Source organism: Olea europaea, chromosome 12 (genome assembly GCF_002742605.1).
Source record: "Olea europaea var. sylvestris chromosome 12, O_europaea_v1, whole genome shotgun sequence".
Lineage (NCBI taxonomy): Eukaryota > Viridiplantae > Streptophyta > Magnoliopsida > Lamiales > Oleaceae > Olea > Olea europaea.
The window spans coordinates 3,277,832-3,304,264 of record NC_036248.1 but is presented as its reverse complement, the minus strand read 5'-3'; the positions used below and the strand labels follow the sequence as shown (position 1 = coordinate 3,304,264).

Here is a 26,433-nt window from a genome sequence, read left to right as displayed (position 1 = left end):
GACGTTTTTTCATGGAAAATATTTTTTTACTTTTGGTCATGTGACCATATTTTTATCAAAATCAAGGAAAATATTTTTTTTAGGAAAAGTAGCATTTTATTTTCCGAATAATATCCTCTCTCATCTACCCACCAGTAAATGAACAAATATAATATTTTCTAGGTTGAAAGCTAAATCAATCAAACACATTTAATTAATAATTTTCATATACATAAGTTTTAAGTAATTCAATTGTCTAAAAATTTATTTTCTTTCCGTAAAAATTCCATACTCGTGATCAAACTCACTCTAATATCTATCAAAATCTACTGAAAATTTAACTGTTTAACGTGGCATTGGCCCATTGGTACTAATCAGATTCGTGCAGCCTGCACCGCCTTACCGCGGCCCCACCTCTTGTTTCTATTATGCAATGTAGTACTTCTCTTCTTCGGACGTGCTGCTGTTAATGCCATGAGCAAAAATGGATTCCTTCTCTTTCTTGTGTCTCTGATAATGCATTATTGCCCTTTCTCTTTCTATAAATACCATGCACTTCTATAAGCTCTAATGCAACAAAGAGGAGGAGCCCATAATCGAAGATCGAGGACGTTTTCTGGATCTCGCATTGCTGTTGAGGATTTTTAATTTTACAATGGCTGCCATTCAAGGTCTAATATTTTTTTGTTCCATCTTTTTACTGTTTTCATTGCATGTTTTAATGATGATTTGTTATGTGCAGAAGAAGAACGTGAGCTTCAGAAGAATTACTGGATCAAGCATTCCGCAGACCTTTCTGTGGAGGCTATGATGCTCGACTCAAAAGCCTCTGATATTGACAAAGAAGAGAGACCTGAGGTATATTTCTCATAAACTAACGGACTTTTTGGTTTTCTTTATCGCTTGTTTTTAGTTTGTAGGTTGAATTATTTTACCTTTCATAATATGAGTTTTCTTTCATTATCAATTCTTTCTTTCAACATTTGCATAATGACACGTTACTGTCCCCTTTTCAGTTAAATTTTGTCTTTGGTTTTGGATTTTACTGACATGGATTACATCAGAACCAGCTCTTTTTTTGATTGTGATATGGTTTCACATCAAAACAAGTTTAAATCATTATTTGCAAGGTTTCCTATTTCAATTTTTTTCTTTACTTTGGGTCCATTTCAGTGAATATTCTCATTTTTGACTGATTGGTTTACTTCTGGACTCTTTAGTTTATTGGGTCCATTTCAGTTAATTGCTGCATACTGATATGAGGTGCCTGTTAATGATATGAAATGACGTTTAATAACCTTTTTTCTCATCAAGATTTGTTACATGTATTTCGTTTTCTTTTCTGATCTTAGTTTCATCTTATGCTTTGTTCTCTCTTCTACTTTCAGTTGAGTTATTTAGAGCACGTTTCATTTATCTTTTACAATTTTTTCTTTCCAAATTGTTTGAATAGAATAACTTTTCCTTACTTTGAAGTAAACAAAAGTTACCACTAATTAACACACTATACTGAATTACTTTAAATATAAGTAATTTACTTGCAACTATAATCCACCAGGTCATCTCTCTGCTCCCACCATATGAAGGGAAATCAGTTCTGGAACTGGGAGCTGGTATTGGCCGTTTCACTGGTGAATTAGCTAAAAGGGCTAGCCAACTTGTAGCTCTGGACTTCATTGAAAGTGTAATAAACAAGGTTTGTAGAACTATCCACTTTTGAGATTGCATCTTTTAGTTCTTATATTGAATGGAAGTTCCTGATATGCAGAACCAAAGTATGAATGGACATTATAAAAATGTCAAGTTCATGTGTGCTGATGTGGCATCGCCAGACTTGAAATTTTCAGAAGAATCAGTGGACTTGATATTTTCAAATTGGCTACTGATGTATCTTTCTGACACAGAGGTTATCTTTCCCTTTCTTTTTAATCGTAACCGATGCTTCCCCATTTTGCATAGAATCAGCTTGCTCAATTGTTAGGCATAACACGAATCGAAGTATGCATAATTAATTTGAGAGTTAGGCTGTTAACTGGCCTTCATTTGACCAACAAATTTATAAATAGTTTGACAAAGTCAAACATCAGTTTCAATCACATTCATCACTACTGCTCATTATTATTCAAACATTTCTTGGCATCACTACCATTCCTCTTTATAAATTTGTTAAATGGAAGCTAAGTATCCATAAGGTGAACATAGTGGAAATGAGGACATTAAGATAGACACGTGGTTGTGTTAAAATGGATAATAACACGAGAATATATTTCAACAAGTAGAATTAGTGTTGACAGAGTATAAGTTAAGGATGACATACTTGGTTGAAAAAGTTTTGTGTGGATCTAAAGACGCTCTCCTTCGTAAGAGTGAGGCAATCTCGGTAGAACATGTCAAAAGTAGGAGAGAGACTCCAATACATAAGACGTAGTGTAGTTATCAAGACTACTGTTTTTCTATAGCCAGTAGATCTAACAATGAACCAGCTAAGATAGATTCAAGTAGCCAGTGATTCTAAATTTATTGGGATTAAGGATTAGTTTGCTGTTCAGTGTTTCCATTGGAAGATCAAATTATGTTGTTCTCCTGTTAAGTTAATGTTGACCTTTTCTTCTGCCTGCAGGTGGAAAGTCTTGTAGAGAGAATGATCAAATGGCTAAAAGTTGGTGGCTATATATTTTTTAGGGAGTCATGTTTCCATCAATCTGGAGACCACAAGCGAAAGAATAATCCGACCCATTACCGTGAGCCCAGATTCTATACAAAGGTTTCTATCTATTCATCATTTTTTTTGGGCACAACTTTAATGCTTCTTGAGCAGACATATCTGAATGATATTAACTCTGTCTTGAATGTGTCATGTTCTGTATATTAATTTTCACCGAGCTATATACCTAACCATGACAATTCTTTGTCAATTTTTTTACCTGAAATCAATTTGTTAGGAAATGCAGAATAATGAACAAGTGGAACTTGGTGTTACTGTCACTTAGTGGTGGAAAGTCCACGGGATTGTTAGGAAATTTTGTTGACCTCTACTGAAACAGACTTCATTCATTTTTTTGCCAACTTTGTTCTATAACAAATAAGCAGTCCATATTAAAAAAGATAGCTTATATTTACCAATTTCAGCGTAATTATTGCATACGTGTATTTAAAAATTGACTGAGAGTTATTGTAGGAAACATCACCTGTCTGCCAGTTTCTTATAATTATTAATTCTTGCAGTATGCAAAATCTTTTGCTTTAGCTTAACTTTCCTTTTCTCTTGTATTGAACTTTAGGTCTTCAAAGAAAGTCAAGTCTACGACAGTTCTGGAAGTTCATATGAACTAGCCCTTGTTAGTTGCAAATGCATTGGAGCTTATGTAACGAACAAAAAGATCCAGAATCAGGTAACATTTTGCTGGATTCTTTTCACATTTGTTACCATCTTTAGTTATCACTGATTTGAGAAACCATACCATGCATTTACTCTGTTTGGTAGTGCAGATTTGCTGGATATGGCAGAAAGTTAGTTCAGAGGATGACAGGGGATTCCAGCGGTTCCTGGATACTGTCCAGTATAAAAGTAAAGGCATTTTACGCTATGAACGCGTCTTTGGACGAGGGTTTGTGAGCACTGGAGGGATTGGTATGCCACATGAATGAACGTTATCTTGCATCATTATTTTTATGGATTGTGTAGAAGAAAATGTATATACATGTCAGTCCTGCTACCATGTTGAACCACCTGTTGGAGACCGGACTATTTATTTATTGAAATTTAGTCAACCACAATAAGAGCATACATGTACATGTATCTGTAATGGTAGGGGATGATTCTTATTCTTTGCGGATTTTTTATTTTGATCTGCATTTTGTTTTCCCAGATACTACGAGAGAATTCGTCACTAAATTGGATCTCAAACCGGGGCAAAAAGTCCTAGATGTAGGGAGTGGTATTGGAGGTGGTGACTTCTACATGGCTGAAGAGTATGGTGTTCATGTTGTTGGCATCGATCTCTCCATCAATATGATTTCCTTCGCACTTGAACGTGCTATTGGTCTCAAATGTGCTGTCGAATTTGAGGTTGCTGACTGCACAAAGAAAACATATCCTGATGCCACATTTGACGTTATCTATAGTCGCGACACTATTCTTCACATACAAGTAGTTTTCGGCTTCTTTCAATTAGTTTTAAATGTCTCACTTAATTGCTTCGATTTTTTGTTACAATACTCAAACATGTCGCTTTCTTTTCTTCTCCTTTTTTGTTGTTTTAAGGACAAACCTGCTTTATTTAAATCCTTCTACAAGTGGCTGAAGCCTGGAGGCAGAGTCCTTATAAGTGATTACTGTAAAAGCTCTAAATCTCCCTCAATAGACTTTGAACTGTATATTAAACAGAGGGGATATGATCTACATGACATCCAAACTTATGGCCAGGTATACTTTCATATAAATTAACTCCAAACACTCTCCTCCCCAGTATTTTCGTTGTACCTAATCAATCTTATTTCTTTGGGCAACTGTAGATGCTTAGGGATGCTGGATTTGATGAAGTCATTGCTGAGGATCGAACTGATCAGGTTCTTGATGACTAACTATTGAATCACCACAATTAAAAGCATAAACTTTTAAGAGGAGACGTGTTTATTCATTTAACTTTAGTCTTCAACGCACCCCTCAAATTTATGATACGTGCAAAAAATTTTCACTAATGAGTAGTGGCAAGACTAGAACTCGGTACTTTCTAGTACCGTGCTGAACCATTTTGTCTAAAAGTTTAAGTTTTTAGATAATGAATTCTAACACTAACTTCTTTTACATACTAGTTCCACCTATGTATTGCATTTTCTCGTATTTCAGTTCATAAAAGTTCTTGAGAAGGAATTAGCTACCTTGGAGAAGGATAAGGCAGCATTCATCCAGGATTTCTCTGAAGTTAGTGCTTCATAATTGTCTATTATGCAACAGTTATTTCTAATATTGTTCCATTTTTCTCAAATTTATGATTTTCTTGTAATGTGTTATTTACAGGAAGACTATAATGAAATAGTTGGAGGTTGGAAGTCTAAGCTGATTAGAAGTTCCTCTGGTGAGCAGAGGTGGGGTTTGTTCATTGCTCACAAAAAATGATATATTTTGGGAATTCTTAATGTCCTCATTGTGGTTTATGTAATTGAATGGGGATGAATTATTGAACTTTTTGTATAATAAAGTTGGAGTTGGACCATTTGGCTATGTAATAAAAGTTAATATTAGCTTTGTGTATCATGTGATTGTTGAAAGGCTTTCGTTTTCTTTTTCCATAAATGTGACATTGCAAATACCAATTGGTGAAAAGCATTTTATTCTCATATTTCTACATAGGTTATTAATCAATCACATTTCATTCTCATGTGCGTAAACTTGTTATAAATTGACACGATCAAATTGAAACTGATATTCCTTACTTTTGAAGTGGCATTTGCCGAAAGTCGAACCAAAGTCTCGAACTTTCATCCCATATAATTCAAGCAAAAAATTATAATACTTAAGCTACTTTGATCAATTCATACGAATGTTATATAGATTGCAACGAACAAATCATTTCAACTTGTTCTTATTCTTTAATACTATTCCTACTGCTACGTATAATTAGTACGGAATTATTTGGGTTATCAGCGTATATCCCAAAAAGAAAAAGGGCATTTATAGAGATTTCTATTCTTTTTTTCGTAGATAAATATTCGAATAAGGAATTGTAGGAATGTGAAGATGCACGTGCCACGCCTAAAGAAATGTGCGGAGTTTGTGTGCATGTGCGCGTGTGAGGGACCAAATAACGACACGACATGATGAAGATGAACCCACAAACATCTGTCTCCTAAACGGCCGACCCAACGAATGTATTATAGTTCAAATCTCTCTAAACATGCACTCATCTAGTAAATGACAATAATGTCCCTGTCTGCCTTCTTCCCCTTTTTGCACATTTCTTTGGCTCGGTTTGTAATGTAGATTGTTGGTGAGTAAATAAATAGAGAGTGTTTTCGAGAATTTTTTTGAAAAAATAAGTCATTGGTGATAAGTAATACTTCTCTCCTGATGATTCATGTATGTAATTAGTACATAAGTCATTTGCTTCTTATATATAACTAGAGACTTAAATAAAGGATAACTCAAGACTTTAAGACTTTCGTCAAGGACAATTCAAGTCGAGTTATCAGTGTGAAATAGAGTGCTGTCTCCAAACTCCGCCCTTGTATATGGGATCCCTTTCTATGTACGAGTTGGAGGGTCACCATCAAGTCCAATTCGACATATTCCGCACAAGAAATGATGCCACTATCTTGTTGGTTGCAAGAGCACGTTCTATCGTCAAAGTCCAAATCGTCATATCCCGCTCAAGAAATGATGCCACTATCTTCTAGTTCAATCATGTCACCCTCCTCATGATCGAATAAATATTTTGTACATTTGATTGGTATTTTTTTTGTAAGTTACTATTATTTTTATTATTTTGATTTTGAATGGCTACCATCTGTGCCTAACTAATGTTTGCAATGTTATCGATAAATTATCTATAAAATTGATGCGTAGATATATGAATGAAAGTTAGTCGTCTATGTAGTGCGAGGTATTTGACTCAATTACCAACAAAAACATCAACAATTAAATAAAATTGTCGACATACTCGATTACCAGCAAAAATTTCCATTTCTCACATGATATACTTTTGTAGTGGTAGTTAAAATCCCAATTTTTGATAACCATACATCAAGTAGAATTTCAATTTTGATATAACCAACGATTACAATCCGTTTCAAGTTCAAATTACTAAAATGTAACCATGTGTGAGTTCAGTAGCGAGAATTGTATAAGGCAGTGCTAGAATTAAGAATGCCCTCAAAAATTGTCAAGATTCGAATAATTAAAAAAGTGATAAAAAAAAATTGCCATTTATTGTATCTAGTTTTATGCAATACAATGTAGCCCACGTAACAAGACTTTTATCTGGATAGGGTGCAGAATGGATAGGCATCTAGCTAGTTTTTCATAAAAACAATCGTGGAGCAAAGGAAAGTTTTTGCAGAATAAATTACTGACAAACGCATGCCTATTGAATGGTGACCATATTTTCAATCGGTTGGATTCGAGTGGGATTCTTGAATAGCGATGTGATGCATGCTTGCCTGAGCAGCACCAACATATTGTCTCCAAAATAATCGAGTGGGATTCTTGAATAGCGAATATCATATTTCTTTTCTGAAAATTCACTACAAAGTACCAAATAGATTTTACAATATTACTAGACAGAGAAGACAAATTAACAGAAAGGGGCCAATGAATTCCGTTTCTTCTCTTTGTTTGGCGATCCCAACTTCATATGTTTGATGCTCTAATCTTCTACTGCCCTTCTCATAGTCCCAACAAAATATAGTAGACGAGTGTTATCGGCAAAGCAACTAACATTCCAAATATAACCCTGTTATTAAAATCGATGTGTCACACATTTAACACGAAAAATGAGAGTTAACAAGTTTATTCTTAAAATTAACTTACCCAGTACTAAGAATGTCCGGGTGCACATTGTACTCCTTGGCAAAGACGAAGGGGACAATTCCTTGCGGTAGAGCTGCCTGTTTATTTGTTTGGCACGTCAAAGAACAATAGACATGTTAAAAACATGTTTGGAAAAGTGCTATGAATTTTTTGAAAGGAATGAAACCTGAACAATGGCTATGCGCAGGAGAACGCCACGGAGGCCAACAGCAATGGAAGCAGCAGCCATAACAGCTGGACCAGTAAGGAATCTAACGGCCATGGAAAAAGCTGCTACGGAGTTTCCACATGCTATGATCCTCGGTTGCAATGCCATGAAAAGACCTGTCATGTCAATTTTCATCATCGCTAATAATGAAATCGTCCACCCAACACATCCCTTTCTGTCAGTCACCACCACACCAGACATTTTCAAACATCTTTCATTATCACCCCCACTTTTAGCCTACTTCTGCGTTTTTATTTTCTTGTCTTAAATATTACTTTTTAAGAAAAACTAACGAATAATTGATAAATAAATAGTACTTATAGATTTTACAAATGTAAAATTGAAGGAGAATAATAAAAACACACAAACCGAGGCTTAGTTCCCCTTCATCATCTCTGAGCAAATTGATAAACTGTTTGATTTAGATAAAAAAAACATATTTTCAGTAAATTTTTGATAATAGTTGAAGGAATGTATGATTGAAAAATTAGAATCCCATGAAATGTGTGTTTAATTTAATTGTTGATTTTGACTTATATTTTAATTTTGTAGCTGAATCAACGTATGAATAAAAAGTATGTTTGAACGACTTAAATTACAATTTAAGTTTTATCAATCATGTACTTAGGCCCCGTTTGTTTTTCATTTTTGAAAGAATGAGAATGAAAAATATAGTCGTTACGGGATTCACATAAGAGATAGAAAGTGAAATATGGTGACATGATATGATGAATAACGGTCACATTTTTTATTTTTGTGGCCAAAAAATATGAATCAGACGGGGGCTTAATCTTTAAGTCACTAAATGGGCTTAAGCTTCGTTAAATTGTTATGTGACAATAGGAAAAAATGTCCTACTTCAAAATTTCTAAGGAATTGTCCAATTTTAGAAAACGAAATCTTATTTCTTAAGTTGGGCATGTGATGGTCATATGACAATTTAGAAGAAATTTGAAAGGTTTTGGTTACTAGAGAGATTGATTATGCAATTGCAATAAGGAGAGGATCAGTTGTGCAACTATCTCATTTTTACCTGTGTTCATGCATATATTTGTACACATAAATACCATTGACAGAAGGAAAGATGAATAAAGAAAGAAACATGTTATGATGACCATACTGTTGGTTTCCTTTGCTTTTAGCATGCTCTTTTATTTGACACCAATTTAATAATCTAAAGTTAGATTTAATGATTATATTAAACAGAGAATGTTTTTAATGGAGTACTCACCAAGACTAAACATGGCCATGCCAAGTCCTGCATCAGACAGTATAGAAATGGACTTTGCTATTATAGCAGGCATTTCAACATGCCACCTGCAAACAAAAATTAAGAACATCCCACAAGACCATTAGCCAAGAAAATCTTCATTAAAACTCGTCTAAAAACTTAAATTGTTAAAAAAAAAAAGTCGAGATTTGTAAAAAAATGTGGTAATGGGATGGACCTGAATGAAATGAGGGACCATGTGAGGCCAATTAAACTTGAATAAGTATTGGGATTTCTGATGAGTTTCCTCCAGACCATAATCAGAATTAGCCTTGTCATTACACTTGTGGGGGGCATGACTTTCACTTTGTTGCTATCTCCAGATTTACCACCTTCAGGATTGTTAACATCCCTATTTCCAAAGCTGAATTCATCTCTCCCCAAGTATTCTTCTTGACTATAATCTCTTTGACCCTCAACTGAAAATAAAAAATACGAGCCGATTATTAAAAAATAAAAATTGGCATTGGAAGCAAGAAAACCCAATAAGGATTCTACCTTTGCCAGGAGATACAGGAACTCTAACTTCTTTAGCATTAGTAATTTGGTCTAATGCTCCATAATCATGGCCACCAAAAACATCTGAAACTGGAGAGGCACTTGAGCTCCAAACAAACATATGAAGATCCTTACCACCTTCTTGCTGTCCATTAGGTTTCTTGCCTCCATTTGCTCCAACGGGTTTTGACCCGTTGTTAGGCGAAAACATACCTGGGTTTGGAGCTGGATACTGTGTATTTCCATGGTAAAATCTTGACTTATTAGCATTATTCCCAGTTTCCTCCTCATAATTTGAAGGTCTTGGAGTTGGCCCTCTTGAAGATGGAAGTCCATAAACATCATTTGCACCAAAGTTTGAGTTCCGGGCACCTCCCATCATGGAGTAAAAATCTGTATGATTGAAACTGGAGCCTCTTGGAGTTGGGTTTCTTGAAGATTGCAAAGAGTAAATTTCTGCATTGGTTAAATTTGATGGTCTTGGAGTGTTTGATGAATAGCCCACTGATCTTCTTGGGAAAATATCTGATCTTGATGCATTTGATTTTCGTACAGTAACATGAAGCTTCCCATCTTCTTTAACTTCTGCCTCAGTCTCCAAAGGCTGCCTACCATCCAATGACATGATATCAGAATCAACATGGATTGAGACTATTGAGCCAGCAGTATCTGGGAACTGCTCAGATATAAGCAATTTTGCACCTCTGTATTCAAACATGAAGAGCATCAAAGTATACCAAATAATGCACTGAAGTACAACTATTTGAACCATTAAACTCCCGGAATCCTCCCCATACATTCCCTTCAACAGAGGGATACCCATAACAAGAGTGTTTGGCAAAGTGGATAGGGAAAAAAGTGTAATAGTCCATTCCAAACAACCCCTTTTGCTAACATTAGCCCATACAGCTAAAACTGCAAGAACAATGAGTTTTTGGAGTGTGTCTGCAGCAATGAACCTAAAGTTCATTTCATAAGGATTGTTCATTGCAATGAAATGAAACGAAAGAAGAGGGACTGCAAAAAGTGCAACAAAACGGTTGATTCCTGAACATTGATCTGGAGTGAAAATCTTCCACCACTTGACAGAACCGTAGGCTAATATCATAGCTACATACAGTGGAACCACTGCAGTCATTACATGATAGAAATCTGATAAGGTTATCATTTTTTCTGATTTCTCGAGCTGCCCAGATAGACAAAGGATAAAACAAACAAAATTAGCTGATCAAAACCTAATGAAATTTGAACAAAAGAAAAAGGTTCTGAAGATTGATATGTATAAGGAAATGGAGGAGGAAAAGAACATACGTATTGGTTTATGGGGTTGTGAGTGGTTGAGTTGTATGCATATTCAGAAAGGCAGAAATAGTATATATTTTTTGGCTATACAGATACAGAATGCTGCTTTGAGAGTCGCGAGCAAACTTGCACTTGCAGTCCCCGAAGCAAAGAGGTAGGAGTGGCGTGAGTGGGCTTTGTTTTCAGCTCTGTTTGGATTTGAAAGAATTAGAGAGAGAGTTTTTACTTATAATTAGAAATAAATTGCTGGAATTTGGTAAATGGCTCATTCTTCCATGGATGACTGGTTTGTCTAAAGTTAAGGGAAAAGCAATATGGTATGAGGTAAAGAGTTATGGAGTAATTGTTTGGAGACCTTTTTAAGGCGATGGATTCTTTTTGCATAAACTTTCTTGGATTCGCTTTTTCGCTCGTGGGCTGTTGATGGGCTTGTATTGTATGGATCATTATTCTTAGTGAAAATTACACGTCTTACCCAATTTTATGGAAAGACCAAATAATTCATAGTTTTAAAGATCACATTTTATAAATAACAAACTCAATCAAATATTTCAAAAATCAGGTGGTAAATGAATTTATTAAATATTAAATTATAATTTAATATTCATTAATTATTTCCATCCATGCCATCTACCTCATCCTATCACCCCATTACACCACATTTCCTCCACCACTCCACCAGAGATGGCTATCATCTCCGACGACCACTCTAACAAAGGCTCCAACGATCACTTCAGTGGCCGCTCCGGCAACTATTCCGACGATCACCCCAGCAAACTGCTTCGACGACCACTCCAGCAAACTGCTCCAATGACCACTCCGACGCCTACCCCAATAACTATTCCAGGCACTGCTCCGACTCGCCAATAGAGAAATCTCCAAAATTTTAAAACAATTTCTTTCTCTACACCACACTGTTGAAAAAATCTCCAAAAACTGTGGTGGTAGCAATGGTGCGTTGTAAGTTATTAGATTTGCACCTGTGACATCTATGACCATACCTGTGTCATATGTGACTAATTGTGACCAAATTTGTATTTAGTGTGCTATCTGTGACTAAGCCAATCTTAAGTCACAACTGATCACAATCAATACAAAATTGGTCGCAACTGATCACATTCAATACAAAATTGGTCACAAACAATCACAATAAATACATACCACATACATGTGATTAATTGTGATCAATTTTACCTTCGATGTGACTAACTGTGATCAAAATTATATTCAGAGTGACTATCTATGACCAAATCAATATCAAGTCACAACTCACCATCACCACCAAAGAACAACAGATCAGAAAATCATTGCACCCCCAACACCACCATGAGCACCACTGTATCTATACCACTGTCTCCCACAATTACCACCACCACAACACTCGAAAAATCGCCACAGCACCACTGCACAAAGCACTCACAGCACACCACCACCACCTCCTCTATCTCCAGCTACACCACACCACCACCGACAAGACACCACCAAAAAAATCCATAAACCCGTTGCCGCCACCACAGCACACTACCACCCTCAAAAACTATAACAAAAAATGCAGCAAAATCACCACAAAACCACAGAAAATCACCGCAAAATCACCAAAGAAGCTTTTGCCGGGGATTGCAACGCAACAAGAACCTCCACAGCAACGGATCGAAGGAAATTTCAGATCAGCTAAGCCCATGGATGTTGAGTAAGTGTGATGGTTGGGGGTGAGATGGCCGAGTGGGTATAGCGAGCACCACTGAGCCCTTGGACGTTGCTTCGTCGCGTGCAGTGGATACGGCCGACGATAGTGTCAAGCCAGAGGTGCATCGACTGGGTCCAACATTAGAGGAGCATCGAACGCCTCACAGCGCATTGCAACAACGTATAATCCAATATAGAAAGATAATTCCAAAAATACTAACACATTTTTTTTTTAATTCCTAGAATACTAAATCTAGTAACATAAATTTTCAAAATTACTAAATAACCCAATTACATAAATATAGGTAACCTATTGCAATCGAGAAACATATTTATCTCCAAGTCACTAAGGAGAGTGTCCTCAATTGAGATTATGATGAATTTTAAAAGTCATTCTAAATTTAGATATCTTTAATTGAAATTTTATTGAATTTTAATAAAATTCATTAAAATTTATGTATCCCCAATTGAGATTTTAATGAAATCCCTTAAAATTTAGGTATCTCAATAGCTAATGGATTTATAAATATTTCATTAATAGAAGGATTTTAAAAGATTTGATGGATTTCAAGTTTAAAACTACGTATAAGCATTTTTTTTTTAATTTCACCATATTTGATGAGATTTTTATGGAATTTGTAAGAATCTATTCAAATCCACAAAATTCATTAGAATTTATAATCTTCTAAAATTCATTAAAATTTTAGTTGAGAACACCCTCGTAAATAGCTCCTAAATTTAGGGGTATAGAATATATAATAATATGAAAATAAACATTATATTGTGCACTTATCAATAGTATATTTAAAAATGTTAAAACATTACGAGTTATATAATATCCACACAACGTCTTACTAAGTATTGCCTTACATTTCGAAAAATAAATAAATAAATGAATAAATTAACGTAAGACTATAAATTGCCAAACATGAATTTTCACTATTTAGTAATATGAAGTGATTGGAAATAGAAATTTCAAAATAATGAAAAAAGGATTTTGGAATTATACCTACAAATACACGCAGGTGTTATTTAATAATCCAATTGTTTGTATAATAAATCCCTAAATTTAGGAGCTATTTAATGACTTGAACATAAATAGGTATCTTGATTGCAATCGGTGCATTTTATATTCTAGTGACATGTTTACAATGCATTTTATATATAGTTATTTAGGTAAAATGTTAATTGAAAAACTTTCGATATATTGATGTTTAATGAATAGACATTCAAACTCAAAATTGATTTGCATTGACATTTATACGACACATCAATAATATTATCTATCTTTTATTTTCTTAAATTTAACAATATGCATAAAATTATAAATTGCATGTCACATAATTTTCGTTGAGTCTGCATCATAGCTTCTGGCATCGAGATTAACACTAGAAAATGCTCATTTTTTTTCTTTTTTGAAATGAATTTTTTTTAAAACATTATCTATTTCACTTACATGACAAATTTTTCAGAGATGCACTTGGTCCTAAAAGTAAGTTGGTCTCTAATCTCTAAAAAAAAAAATTAACAAATTTGTTCTTATAAATTATTTTATTGACACGATTAGTATCAAACAATGAAATAAAAATTTCACATGTAGCTAGTATGTTGAATTTTACAGAGTTAGAGTTTACTTTTCAAGTTAGACTCGTCGTTGAAAATTTTTAATGAAGCACGTTTACATCTAATAAAATTTAACAAAATTTTAGGCAATTTTCGCTAGTAATAACTTATTATACAACTTCAGTAAAAGGTGGGGATAAAATGGGAAGTGTTACATACACGTATATAATTGTTTACATGATGGTATTCATAATTACACGTGGTACTGGATTCAACCTTTAATTCAAATCTCAAACTTGAACATCATTAATCGGATGATTGCCACATCGCATTATGGACACAATTATGTGCAATAATTATGTACATGTAGACTTTTTTGGATAAAATTGCTTCTTTTTAAAGTTTGAAACTAAATTATTATGAGGGTAAAAATTTGAAGAACGAATAGTAAAGTTTTACCTAACTTTTATCTATTTCTCACTTTTTGCTTTTCCTTTTGCATTACCTTCACCCGCGTTGTTTATTTATTTATTTATTTTCCCTCATCATTGCAATGCTCTACAAAACCAAAAATAAAATTTCAAATATTTCAATATAAAATCAATAATGTTCCATAAATAATTATCAAACTATTGTGTTACAATATTTAAAAAATTATTAGAATTAAAATTTGCTGATTTTTTTTTTATTTACTAAAATACAGTTCAACAAACACTTTGCGAGAATATTCTCAGTTTATAACATAATTTCATATATATATATAATAGATTCTAAAAGTACTTTTTAAAGACAATAAGGGTCCGTTTGATAGGGATTTTGAAAATTGATTTTTTGACCGTTAGAAGAAAAGTGGGGTCCACATGTAAGAGAAGAAGTCAAAAATTACGGTTTGAATAATAAAATAACGGTCAAAAAATCAATTTTTTGAGACAAAAAATCCCTACCAAACAAGGCCTAATTTGCAAGCCAATTTACTGTATCACTGAATAAGATCTATTACATACATCAAACCTAATTTCACTGAAAACTAGGTGGGAATAATATTCATTATTGTGTTATTTCTTAGTTGCTTGATATATTAATATTCCTCATGAGTAATTTTTTGGCAATATAAAATTTATAACAAAATTATAAGTTGATGAATAAATATATATATGGAAAAACATGAATTAAATATTTTCAGATATAATTTAGAGAAAATCGTACGAATCCTCCTGTGTTATTAACTACCAAAGACAATTCCAAGTGGAAAATAAAGTAGAAATTATGACGATTGTAGTCTTGAAACAATTTGATTAATCGTGTATCATACACCTGTTTAATTTGTACATCAAAGCATGCAGATCCTCAGTAACAAGTAATGATATGATTTTATCTATGGCATGTTGGTAGCTAGGATTCTAGTAAAAAATATTAATATGTAAGAAAAATAAGTTGACTTTTATATATTGATTAAGGGATATGTAATTTTTCCTTAGCATGTTTATAATCATTTGAGTACACCAATTTGTATCCATGCATTTTTTATGACTCACAAGTACAAACTATTTATCCAATTTAAACAGTTTCTCATACATGGTTATGCGAGCCATTCAAGTTGTGATGCTATAGGACATTGTTTGGCAAAAATTATCTTTTGTTTTTGCTTATTGTAATAAAGTTTTCTGAGGAAATTATCTTGAGCCAACTTCTTCTAAAAGTTCTTCTAGTCAGACAAAATATTTTCGGGAAATTATTCTAACATATTCAAAAAAAAATTTATTAATTTCAAAAGCAACTTTTTATTTTTCAAAAGCCGTGCCAAATAGACCCTAATTCTATAATAGATCTTGAGGTTCTTTCTCTTTCAAGTACAAAATCTTATATATTGACTATTATTTTTATATTTAAAGATGTAAATTTCACCCTTTATAATTTGATACAATGAACTGATAAAAAAATGTAGATAAATTTTGTTCAATTTAATGTATAAATCCGATTGTGTTTTGACACATGAAAAGTCTTCGTTTAAAAATATTACTACTCGATAACAATAAATTTTATTTTAAATATCACTTTTCTTCATTCTTATCTAATTCTAATTCCAACGTATCACCATCAACTCTTCTTGTTTCAATGAATACTTTAAGTAAGATAATTTTGTTAATTATTTTTCAAGTACCAAAGAACATGAAAAAGCCCGATTGGCGGCTAAAAAATGGCACATTGGAGGAAGATAATCTTCATATATATATATCTGATGACATAACATACAATTTAATTGGTGAATCTTTAAATACATAAGATCTATCATTAACTTATTCACCAATTAAATATCGTGTATTTAATGATTCACCAATTAAATAGTCTGTCATGTCACCCGTGCTTATATGGTGAACAATTATCATTAATTAAAAGTGACAATTAAAAATTCCACACAAGCATGCGTTGAAATTAATGATTAAAGTTGCAATTAATGCATAGAATCAATACGAGGCAAAGATTGGCGTGTCAGATTCATATGTTCCTTCGAGTAACAAGCGTCCAAACAAAATGCTTAAACTATACAATTAAAAATAGAATTGCGATATAAACGGTTATGGTTTTAATGGGTAGGCAAATGACACGTAGACAATCGTAGATATAATTTATAAAAATAGCAATTCATATGCTCTTAATCTCAGTAGATACATTCTATCGATTTTTCTGTTAAAGTAACAAATACATGACATGGTGATTACATATCGGATTCTTTTAAAGTTGTCAACTTTCGAACACAACGTTCAAATTGCACAAATAGCTATAGAATTGAGACACGAATGTAAGTTATGATTTTTATTAAGGAAAATTGTAACGTCAGTTCAAATCGACAGACCTAAACCTATTTTTTAAGTCGGAAATGTCCCCAGCCTAGAAGTGTTGTGATGCCCTTGCCCCTTAGTCTTGTTAGATAAATTCTGCATGTGCAAGACACGTGAGTCAAAGATTGGCGTATTATCGTCATGGTTCCCTTGGAGTTGTAAATCTCCAAACACTATGTTTACACTGCACAAATAGCAATGGAATTGATTAGGGTTTCAAAGAGTATAAAAGGGCATGCATTTCATTACTTCAATAAAAACTTTTGTCCCTTTCTTATACCCAATCTTTTTAAAATTCTGCTTCTTCACTTAATAATATTTTTTGTCTAAAAATTGCGTGTACTTTGATATAAAATGAAAAGAATTATTAGGATCCCTTTTCCTTATTATTATTCTTTTTATAATCATGTAAAACAAGAAAAGTTGGATTATATTACTTGTACATAAAAATTGTGCATAAAAGATTACATAAAATGATGTGGAGAGATAAATTTGGATGAAAAAGATGACTGAGTTTTGAACTGGCAAATGATGGAGTGACGTGTGGCATTATGTGATCCATTATATAAAATTTGATGTACATGTCGCAAAGTCTAGAAAAGTTTAACCTTCAAATGTACAAATTTTTTGGCACAACTAATTGAAACCCCTGGCTATATTGTTTTTTTTTTTTTTTTTCAGATAAATAGAATTATCTAACTTCATTTTTCTCTCTTGCCATTGGAATTATTTTGCCGATCTATGTAATAAGGGATGTAATTTGAACATTGGAAATTTATGAAACTGGACTATAGATAGCATTCAAAGACATGAGCACTTTAATCCGCAGAGAATGAAATTGAAATGTGGTGCAACTAATAAAAATTGTGGTATGAATATAATTGTCTTAGACTTATATTTTACAGTTTTGCAAGGCTATAAATGACAAATGTCCTAATGAGGATGGGGTTATTCTATGCGCACATAAAGGGGGACATAAGGGTGATCAAAATGGATACTCGACGCCCCCTATTGGACGGGCGCCTATTATGTAAGGGGTTATGTACCCCTAGAATAATTCTTGAGGATGTTGAGTGAATATGCGGTTCTACTAAAGTGCACATGGTGAAAAGTGAGAATATTCGTGAAGCAAAATTAGAACTAATTGAATAGAAAGAACAACTTAGATTATGCGGTTGCGTCATATTTTGAATCAACGTAAAGAAACCCTATTGATTATAAAATTGACATGATTTTGATAGAACAAATTCTTAAAGAGATATGCCAATAAATCTTGCAATAACTTGAGTGCTAATGATGAAAAGAGATCTCAACTATTGAGAATTTAGCCAGTAGAGTTGTGTCTTTTTCGATTATCTCACACTAGTGTCCAAGTAAAGATATGAATCAAAGTGTTAAAAGTTTCTCATAACTTCTCTTTTCATTTTGAACGCAATATGTAGTTATTATATATTATACAGCAAATTATCAGTTGGGCATTTTGAAACCTCAGTAGTATATCTTCTGAGGGTTCAAACACTGAAATGAAATACAAGGATCATTCGCTTTATTGTTGTAATCACAAAAAAACATATGCCAATCTACACATCTTGCATAGATAGGCAGAGAAAAAGAAGGTAGATTCTTCAAATTATCACTCAGTATTCGAAACTAAAACTGGGATCATAAGTTACGTGCACAATACTGTCGCGCTCTAAAGACCTTTCGCTCCTGGAAGGTCGATCCATTGAAGTTGGAGTTCGACCTCGCCACTTTCAACATTTCTCAGTCGCAAAATCATGTCTTGTATCACCTTACCGTCCTTCCAGATCACACAACTCTCTTCGGACAGGCAATTTGATCTGCACGGTTGGTCTCTTGTAATTACTGTACCACTTGGGAGGCCATCTAGTTTGATCCTCAATGCTTCCATGAATGGTTTAATATCGAACTCTGCATCTCCCATTTTGTCATCCATGCTGAATGTGTCGTGATCGTACACTGTCTGAAATCATACACAGGAAGGGACAACTTCGTACTATCAGAAATATCAACACATTATGTCATTTGGACCATTCTACTATATATTCATTTACAGTACTATAGTTGTGTATGCAAATAGTTTTAACAGAATATGCTCATGGTAATCAGAAAGTGGATCTCACCAGCTTGATTGGAATATTTGGATCGGCAACAGAAAGTGTCAAATCTTCATTCCATACAGGATTGATATCCTTCTTAATAACACGAGTCTTCAACTTCTGCATAGAATGTCAACATATATCGTTCCGAAAATTCGAGTAGAAAATATTGAAATAAAACGCACAAGTAACCTGTTAACGCTTCGATTTGTCAAAATTTATAATTGTCAAACTTTCATTTTCAACCATAAATTCCAATGACGAACCAAGTAGCTCAAACCTCTGTATTTTATTGCAATGGCGTTTTGAGCATCCATCTTGAAGAGTTACTACTTCAAATACAAATTTGAGAGGCGCCTCTTCATCAAGAAACGCCACTTTATTGATGAAGAGAAACAATAATAAATTTTTATGATTCTCTTGCATCAAATGGTAAGTCGTTGATTTTTCTCATTCGAACCACTACCTCAAAGAGACAAACTCCAAGAGTATGACAATGAGGCAAGACTTGACCTACTTAAAGGAGTATTAAATCTCAATAATCTCATATCTTTCATAACTTTTAAAATTCAATATTCGAACCCAATAAATATATTAGCTAAAATAAAGGTCAATCATCATTATGAAATGTTCGTTTGCCAGAATTTAGATCTTGTTTGACTATGACATGTATTCAAAAACAGTAATTTTGAAGTTAATTTTAAACACGGCTATACAAGTTCAAAAGACTCTAGTTTTATAATTCTTTCTATAACTTAACCCCCACACACTTAAGAAATCAACCAACTCCAAGATTAATATCTCCACGAGCGTTATGTGATAATCTAACGAAGATTACGACTATTTAAATTTCCCAAAAAAAAAACACACACACACACACGCACACGATATATATATATATATATATATATAGGCGCTAGCTAGCCCCGCTTGAGCTCTCTGGTGCAAAAGGTTACAGAAACAATGCACTTGAGCATGGCCCACGCAGCGCCTGAGCACCGCGTCTGCAGCAAGCGACATGTGGTGCTCGCTTCCTGCGAGGCCGTCACTCGAGCGGCAATTTCATCCTACCTAGATTTGTTTTCTTTATTCCCCCGGATTTTTTGATACTTTTTGTTAAAGTTTGACATGCATCCTATATATAGTGGACTCTTCATTACAAGTTAGAGAATATTATAATCACAAAATCATTATATTCTGTCACCATATTTGAGTGGAACCTCCCCCTCTGCCAATTTCTCGCGGTATTGGGTTGTGACTGCTACGCCTATTTCAAACAACATTAAACAAAGGATGCATGGACAGACCTGTTTACCCATTTTGACAACAACGTAAGGATCGCTTGTAACGACATCACGAACGGCGAGATTTACTCCTCTCTTAATCCGAACTCTGAGAAGTCCCAACATCTGATCCATCAGAGATTTTGCTGCTGGCGATTTTCCACTTGCAGGGGAAATAGGAGAATTCATTTTATCTTCTAATCGATTTTCCCTTTTTAATTTTAATAAATTTAATATTCTACCAACTAGTGATCACTTCCAATCTATTTTGAATGTTATAAAAAAATATCCTTTCGTCCAAGTCAATATTTTCTTGATCCTCTCTGCAAAAACATTAATAAAAACAAAGAAACTATGTTATAATCAGATAACATGGGACAGAAAAGGTTTTTATAATTTTTCAGATACGTACCCTTTGTGGATGCAATAGTAATAATATTATCATCAAAATTTCTATTGAAAAATAAAATGGAGAGGGAAGAGAGTGTTATTTTAGTTTTTCTCTCTCTTGTTTGTGGGGAAGAGAGAGAGATTAGGAGAACACAATAAAAAAATACACAAGAAAACAATGGGAAATAAGTTGAGGATTTTGTGAATTATAAGGTACGCAGGTTTGTAGCCAGGCAGTTTATGAATGGTTGGATGGTATTATTGAAATGTGCCTGAGTCTACTTGTTTTTGGGCATTGACTGGGAGAGAACTGTGGCGTGGAAGACGCGTTTTCTGGTGTGTTTGAAGTAGGGTCCCAATCTTTTCTCATTGAGATAATGGGGTTCCAACCTTTTATTTGTAGCACGTTTGATCGGGTGTAATGAAATTAGGTCCGTGACAACGTAGACCCTTCAATTATGAAAACTGTGTGCTTTACATCCCTAATCATCGAAACAATAATCTATGTCGCCCACCATCACCAGCCACCAATCCGGCCCAAACCAACTGTTTATAGTCCCCACTTCCTCACTGATACAAGCAGCTTTTTCCCACCCTTCTTTACTCCACAATACTCGCCCCGGTCTTTCCTTGCGCAAGTTCCAATTGAATAATAAAGACGAGAATCGCTTACATTAAAGTTTAAGATACCTAAACATGCTTGTGTTCGTTTTGTTTTATTTTAATTTTTCTATTTTAATTTTCTTTTATTTTTTATATTACTCAAACTTACGATGTAATGGTTTTTAAAATAAATCTTGACTCTTTAACAACTAAGTTCGCGGTATCTATAAGATAGTAGGATGTTAATGGGCACGGACTCCCACTTGAACATGGACACGCGTTGAGCTTAAAGATTCTTGTGCTCTGGCTCCGTAGGCTAGACTAGCGAGCTCGTTAATAGCTTGCTATAGTGAGCTTTTCAATCATGCTATAAATACAAAAAATTGTAACAACAAACTTTGATAGGCAACACGTTGCGGGAATTGATTGGAAAATGGAAAGAGAAAACAAAATATTCCAATCATCTCCTGCGATGTCAATGTCGGTAAGAATTCTACCTAGAATTTCTTGTACTCATGGCTTTTTCCGTGAACTTTATGAGTTAGTTTACTCGTGAAAAGATACAATTCAAATCATAATTAGATTTTATCAATAAAATAGATAATTAAAATATTTTATTAATTAAATATATAAAAGTCACAATATTATACAATTTATGGTCACAATCACAGATTGTCACACTTACAGATTACAAATTTTATAAATCACAACTTATTTATCGACAAATTATTAAATTAATTAGTCAAAACATCATTTTTCTGTAACGAATCACAAATTTTATAAGTCACAATTTATTTATCGATTACAAATTTTCAAATTAATAGGTCACTTATTACATCTCTATCGCAAATTGCAAATTTTATAAGTTACAACTTATTTCACAATTACAGATTCCAAATTAATTGATCACAACTTAACATATTGCGAGTCAGGATTACAAATTTAGTTGCAATCTCATATTTATACAAATGGTCAATTTTTATAAATCGCACATTATTTATTGATTACAAATTAACCTATTTATAGGTCATAATCATCCAAACAGTTGGTCACAAACACTCTTTATCTCTACCCAACCCAACCTCGATCCTACCATAGCCCAACCTAAAATCACTATGACACCAATCAAACATTGCACCACTACCACCATTTGGGACCATTTCCAACGCCATCACCATCGCCAGTCCCTATCATCGTTGTAGCCAATATCACCACCACCAAAATAAATCATCTCAAAACTCCGACTAAGCAACATATTAGAGGAGAAAAAAGTTGTTACGCCCATAACCAAGCCACTTCCACTTCAGCACTAAAACCACTTCGACATAAGGTCACATCACTCTACGAAGCGCCTCGCACCCACCTGAAGTGGTTCCGAAGCGATGCCAATTCTTGACGACCTCAACATGACGCGCTGCAAGGTGAATAGATCCAATGAAGCAACTGAAGTGTCTCTCAACACCGAAGCGTTGAAGGGCCCGAGGCACTCCCTTAACAGATCCCTCTGCCGCCACTATCAGAAAGATATCTTTCGGGATCTTGTCGTGACGTCTCCATACATCTAGTTGACATGACACATCAACTTTATGTTAACTTAACTTAGAAGAACTAATTGCCCGCCCATGCTAGACGCCTATGAGCAGATGCCTCACACCGTCAGATGCATACACGTGTCCCACATCCAACGGTGCCCTATACCTATAAATGTCTAAGGTTTGGCAAAAGACAGAGGTAATGAAAGTTCTTATAACTTAGCTCTCCATACTAAGAAACATATATTCTTCTCCCCACTCTCTTGCACCACTAGAGCATTGTTCCATCACCCAACGCTGACTTGACCGTCGGAGTGTATACAGCCGCTACCACCACTACTGGTCCCGATCGTGTGCTTCTGACCATGCGTTGTTGTGCGCAAGGAGGATTATGTGGAGTAGCTACCCGTTGGCCACGTGGAGGGTCCAAATATCGAGGTCAACAGATTGGCACCGTCTATGGGAAACTTTTCGTCCAAAAGTACCACATTTTCCATCAAAAAAAGCCACCGACAAACCATTGACTAACCCTAAAAAGGGCACATTCTTGAGAAAAGAATAGTCAATCTACGATCACATCTCTAAACACCCTTGAAAAAGGAGTGGACAAGATGAGTTATAGTAATGAAGATGCAAATTTTGAAGGGCACGGAGATGCCTCTGAAGAAGAGGTAATCAGGACCAATGTCACGCATCGGAGACCCCATCACCGGCGTCACCGAGGCAACAGGACAGCAGCGCTCACTGAAGTAATGACTCAAATAACTGCTGGAATGAGGGACATTGCTGCTCAGAATGTGGCAATGAGTGAATTCTTCATGCAGGCTCGAGGTCATCAAGGTTTCCAGATGCAACAAGAGCCATATCCAACCCAAGAAATCCATGCGCCTCATGGCCGAGGTCATTTAAGTCAGCGCCGAGAACACACCCTTGAAAGAGAAGTGGGTGTTGACTTCACATCATACGCACGGGGGAGCCAACCGGCAGAACTACCGTTAGGAGAGAACTTCGCACCAAAATACGAGTCCTAAAGGTCTGTCAGTGTCTACGACAGAATAGGGCAGAACCCTAGCAATAGGGGCGTGCAAAGATCAATTCAACAAGAGTAGGAACAAGGACAAATACCTCCTCCGCCTATTTTCTAGGCGCGAGAGGAGAAATTTAGTGGATTGGAGTAGTTAGGAAAAGGCACCCCCACCTCCCCAAAACGCATCAGAAGGGGAAGGCTTTGAAGGGTCATGCCGCTCCTACGAAATTGATGACGATGACAACCTCCCCTTCTCCAGAGAAATTTGAAGCTTCCCAATGCTTGCAAACTTCATGCCCCCTAAAATACCGAAGTACGAAGGAAAGGAGGACCCACATAAACACCTAACTAAATACATGACGCAGATGAGCCTCGCCGGCACTGAAATGTAGAGCCTTCCATCTAACCTTCACCGGAGGTACTGAAGTGTGGTACAGCAGAATACCATCCCTGAGCATCAGAAGTTGGCCGGGCTTGAATAATGCATTTCTGAACCAGTACCTCTCACAAAGGGAAGGGGAGGCCCTAGTACAACGCCTGCAAGATATGAGGCAAGCTCCTGACGAGACGCTGAAAAGCTATCTCACCAAATTCACCGATAAAATCACGTACTGTGAGCAAATCACTAACAGGGAGGCCCTTTCAGCCTTGAAAGGTGACCTCAATATGAACACACTGTTCTGGAGGGATGTATGCAGTAATAATCCCACCACCTATGTCGAACTGGTAGAAATGATGAGGGTCGAGATCGTCAATGAAGAGATGATTGACCACCAAAATCGTGCAGCGTAGGGACTCCCTTCGCCTTAGAGACAGGTAGGTCTAGGACCAGCAGCCCACCTCATCACTCAGCAATGAACCTAAGCAGGACACACAATAGCTCCCACGTCCGGACAAGCGCTGGCTTCTGCCACGCTAAATGCAGTGCCAGTGCTAGCATACGAAAATGCTCTTGCTGAAGCAAGACCATCCGGAGGAACAAACAATCGAAAGAAGAAGAAGCGATCAAACAGGCCCCTGGAAAGGACAAGGTTCTGCACCTTTCACCAACTTTACGGACACGACACCAGCGAATGTAGGGATGCTCCTCGATCCTCGAACAGGAGTAATCTGTGTTCCTCAAGAAGGGGTTAATGCACCCACAGGTCCACCTCTCCGAATAAAGAAGAAAGGCGATATAAAGACCAATTACCCCGGAGAAGAGAATCCAGAGATAGAGGAGAACCCAAGCATAGGGACCAGGCCCCATCTGGAGGCCAAGTTATCAGGGAAATTGACATAATCATTGGAGGACCTCACATCGAGGGCAACACCAGGAACGCCCAGAGGAATTACACAAGTGAAGTGAAGGATCCACCAATGATTACTTACATCGTCAACCAGACTCAAGAGGCCAACAGGATGGCCCCAATCACTTTTTCTCAAGAAGATGCACAAGGAGTTCACCACCTTTATTGTGATGCGTTAGTGGTAAAAGCCGTAGTGGCTAGAAATGAACTCAAACGCATGCTCGTCGACAATGGCAGCTCGGTGAATATACGGTTCGGATCCACCTTTGATAAAATATAGATTGAACATGAGTTGATCCCCATGACTGACCTGCCGTTTGAATTTACTGGCGACAGCATCATCCCACGAGGGCGAACAACTCTACCTGTCAAGATGGGGTCAATCCCTATTGGCCCACCACTTCACATAGTGATGGCAATTTGCCCCGACCCATCGGGTCCTCGCCCTGAACGGGGCGAAAAAAACCCGCCCCATAAAAAAAAGGGTATTACACAAACACTTGCCCTAATGAACTGCAGATAGAGCTAAATGAACCGCAGTCAGAAATCCCCACTTCCCCAATCCTCATTTCCCCACAAACAATTGCCCTAATTTTTCCTTTTCCATTTTCCTCGTTCGACTTGTATTTTCAAGTGCACAAGATATATTTTTGGTGGGGAGAAAAAGAGGTATCTTCTATGATTCTATCGATTGATCTTTAAAGATTTCGTCTTGGATACATGATTGGTGGGCTGTTTGCTGGTGTGGGATTTTACATGCCATTTGTTTGATGGTTAAGATTTTATGGCTACATTTATAATATGTTGTGTGGAACTTCATTGATGATTCGTCAATGACTCAAATATTGAATAAACTCCAAAATCTGTGCACACTCCCACTGCCAGTCCGGTCAGTAAGAACCAGTGTTTTCTATTTGCAAATTGTAAGTTATTTAGTTATTTATCATTTACTTTATTTTTATTTTTGTGGGTTGGGATGGTTCGGATGAAGCTTGTAAAGGAAATTAGTGTATTTAAGTAACAGAACTCTATCTAGTTTAGACATCACTCTCAACCTTGCAAACACAATCCAGTTTCTTCTTCATGTTTGCTTGTGTTGAATTTCATTTCTCCCTTGTCACAGTTTCAGATAATTTCATTTGTAGCCTCAATTATGTCTTTTCTTGTGCGGTCATATATTTGAGTTTCTGGGCTAAAGTACATTACAACTCAATCTATCCTCAAGGAGGTAATAATCTATCTTGATTTGATTAGAAGACCTAAAAGACACTATGATAAGAGGAGAGCAAAATGAAATTTTTCCACAAGCAATTTG

The 26,433-nt window shown here is 35.5% G+C and overlaps 3 protein-coding genes across 5 annotated transcripts; 1 reads left to right on the top strand and 2 right to left on the bottom strand.

Moving 5' to 3' along the window:
- The first annotated feature begins 437 nt into the window (after positions 1–437).
- On the top strand, positions 438–5,250 carry LOC111405233 (phosphoethanolamine N-methyltransferase 1-like). Its single transcript, XM_023034036.1, has 12 exons — positions 438–650; positions 722–837; positions 1,538–1,675; positions 1,748–1,885; positions 2,600–2,743; positions 3,261–3,371; positions 3,469–3,610; positions 3,849–4,129; positions 4,244–4,405; positions 4,495–4,548; positions 4,829–4,903; positions 5,000–5,250. Exons 1-12 carry the CDS (start codon positions 635–637, stop codon positions 5,096–5,098), a joined length of 1,476 nt encoding a protein of 491 aa, XP_022889804.1. The 5' UTR covers positions 438–634; the 3' UTR covers positions 5,099–5,250.
- Positions 5,251–7,175: 1,925 nt separating this feature from the next.
- LOC111405232 (probable auxin efflux carrier component 1c) lies at positions 7,176–11,116 on the bottom strand. Of its 3 annotated transcripts, XM_023034034.1 has the most exons (7): positions 10,795–11,116; positions 9,484–10,669; positions 9,164–9,404; positions 8,947–9,032; positions 7,674–7,831; positions 7,508–7,584; positions 7,176–7,430 (listed from the first exon to the last, which is right to left on the bottom strand). In XM_023034034.1, exons 2-7 carry the CDS (start codon positions 10,649–10,651, stop codon positions 7,364–7,366), a joined length of 1,797 nt encoding a protein of 598 aa, XP_022889802.1. In that variant the 5' UTR covers positions 10,652–10,669; positions 10,795–11,116; the 3' UTR covers positions 7,176–7,363. The 3 variants fall into 3 exon arrangements, with proteins under 3 accessions (XP_022889802.1, XP_022889801.1, XP_022889803.1); XM_023034033.1 differs by having other exon boundaries at positions 9,484–11,116; XM_023034035.1 differs by having other exon boundaries at positions 7,176–7,410; positions 9,484–11,116.
- A 7,150-nt stretch (positions 11,117–18,266) lies between these two features.
- On the bottom strand, positions 18,267–20,852 carry LOC111406921 (protein C2-DOMAIN ABA-RELATED 4-like). Its single transcript, XM_023036279.1, has 4 exons — positions 20,690–20,852; positions 20,302–20,600; positions 19,019–19,114; positions 18,267–18,858 (listed from the first exon to the last, which is right to left on the bottom strand). Exons 2-4 carry the CDS (start codon positions 20,464–20,466, stop codon positions 18,568–18,570), a joined length of 552 nt encoding a protein of 183 aa, XP_022892047.1. The 5' UTR covers positions 20,467–20,600; positions 20,690–20,852; the 3' UTR covers positions 18,267–18,567.
- Positions 20,853–26,433: the final 5,581 nt, after the last annotated feature.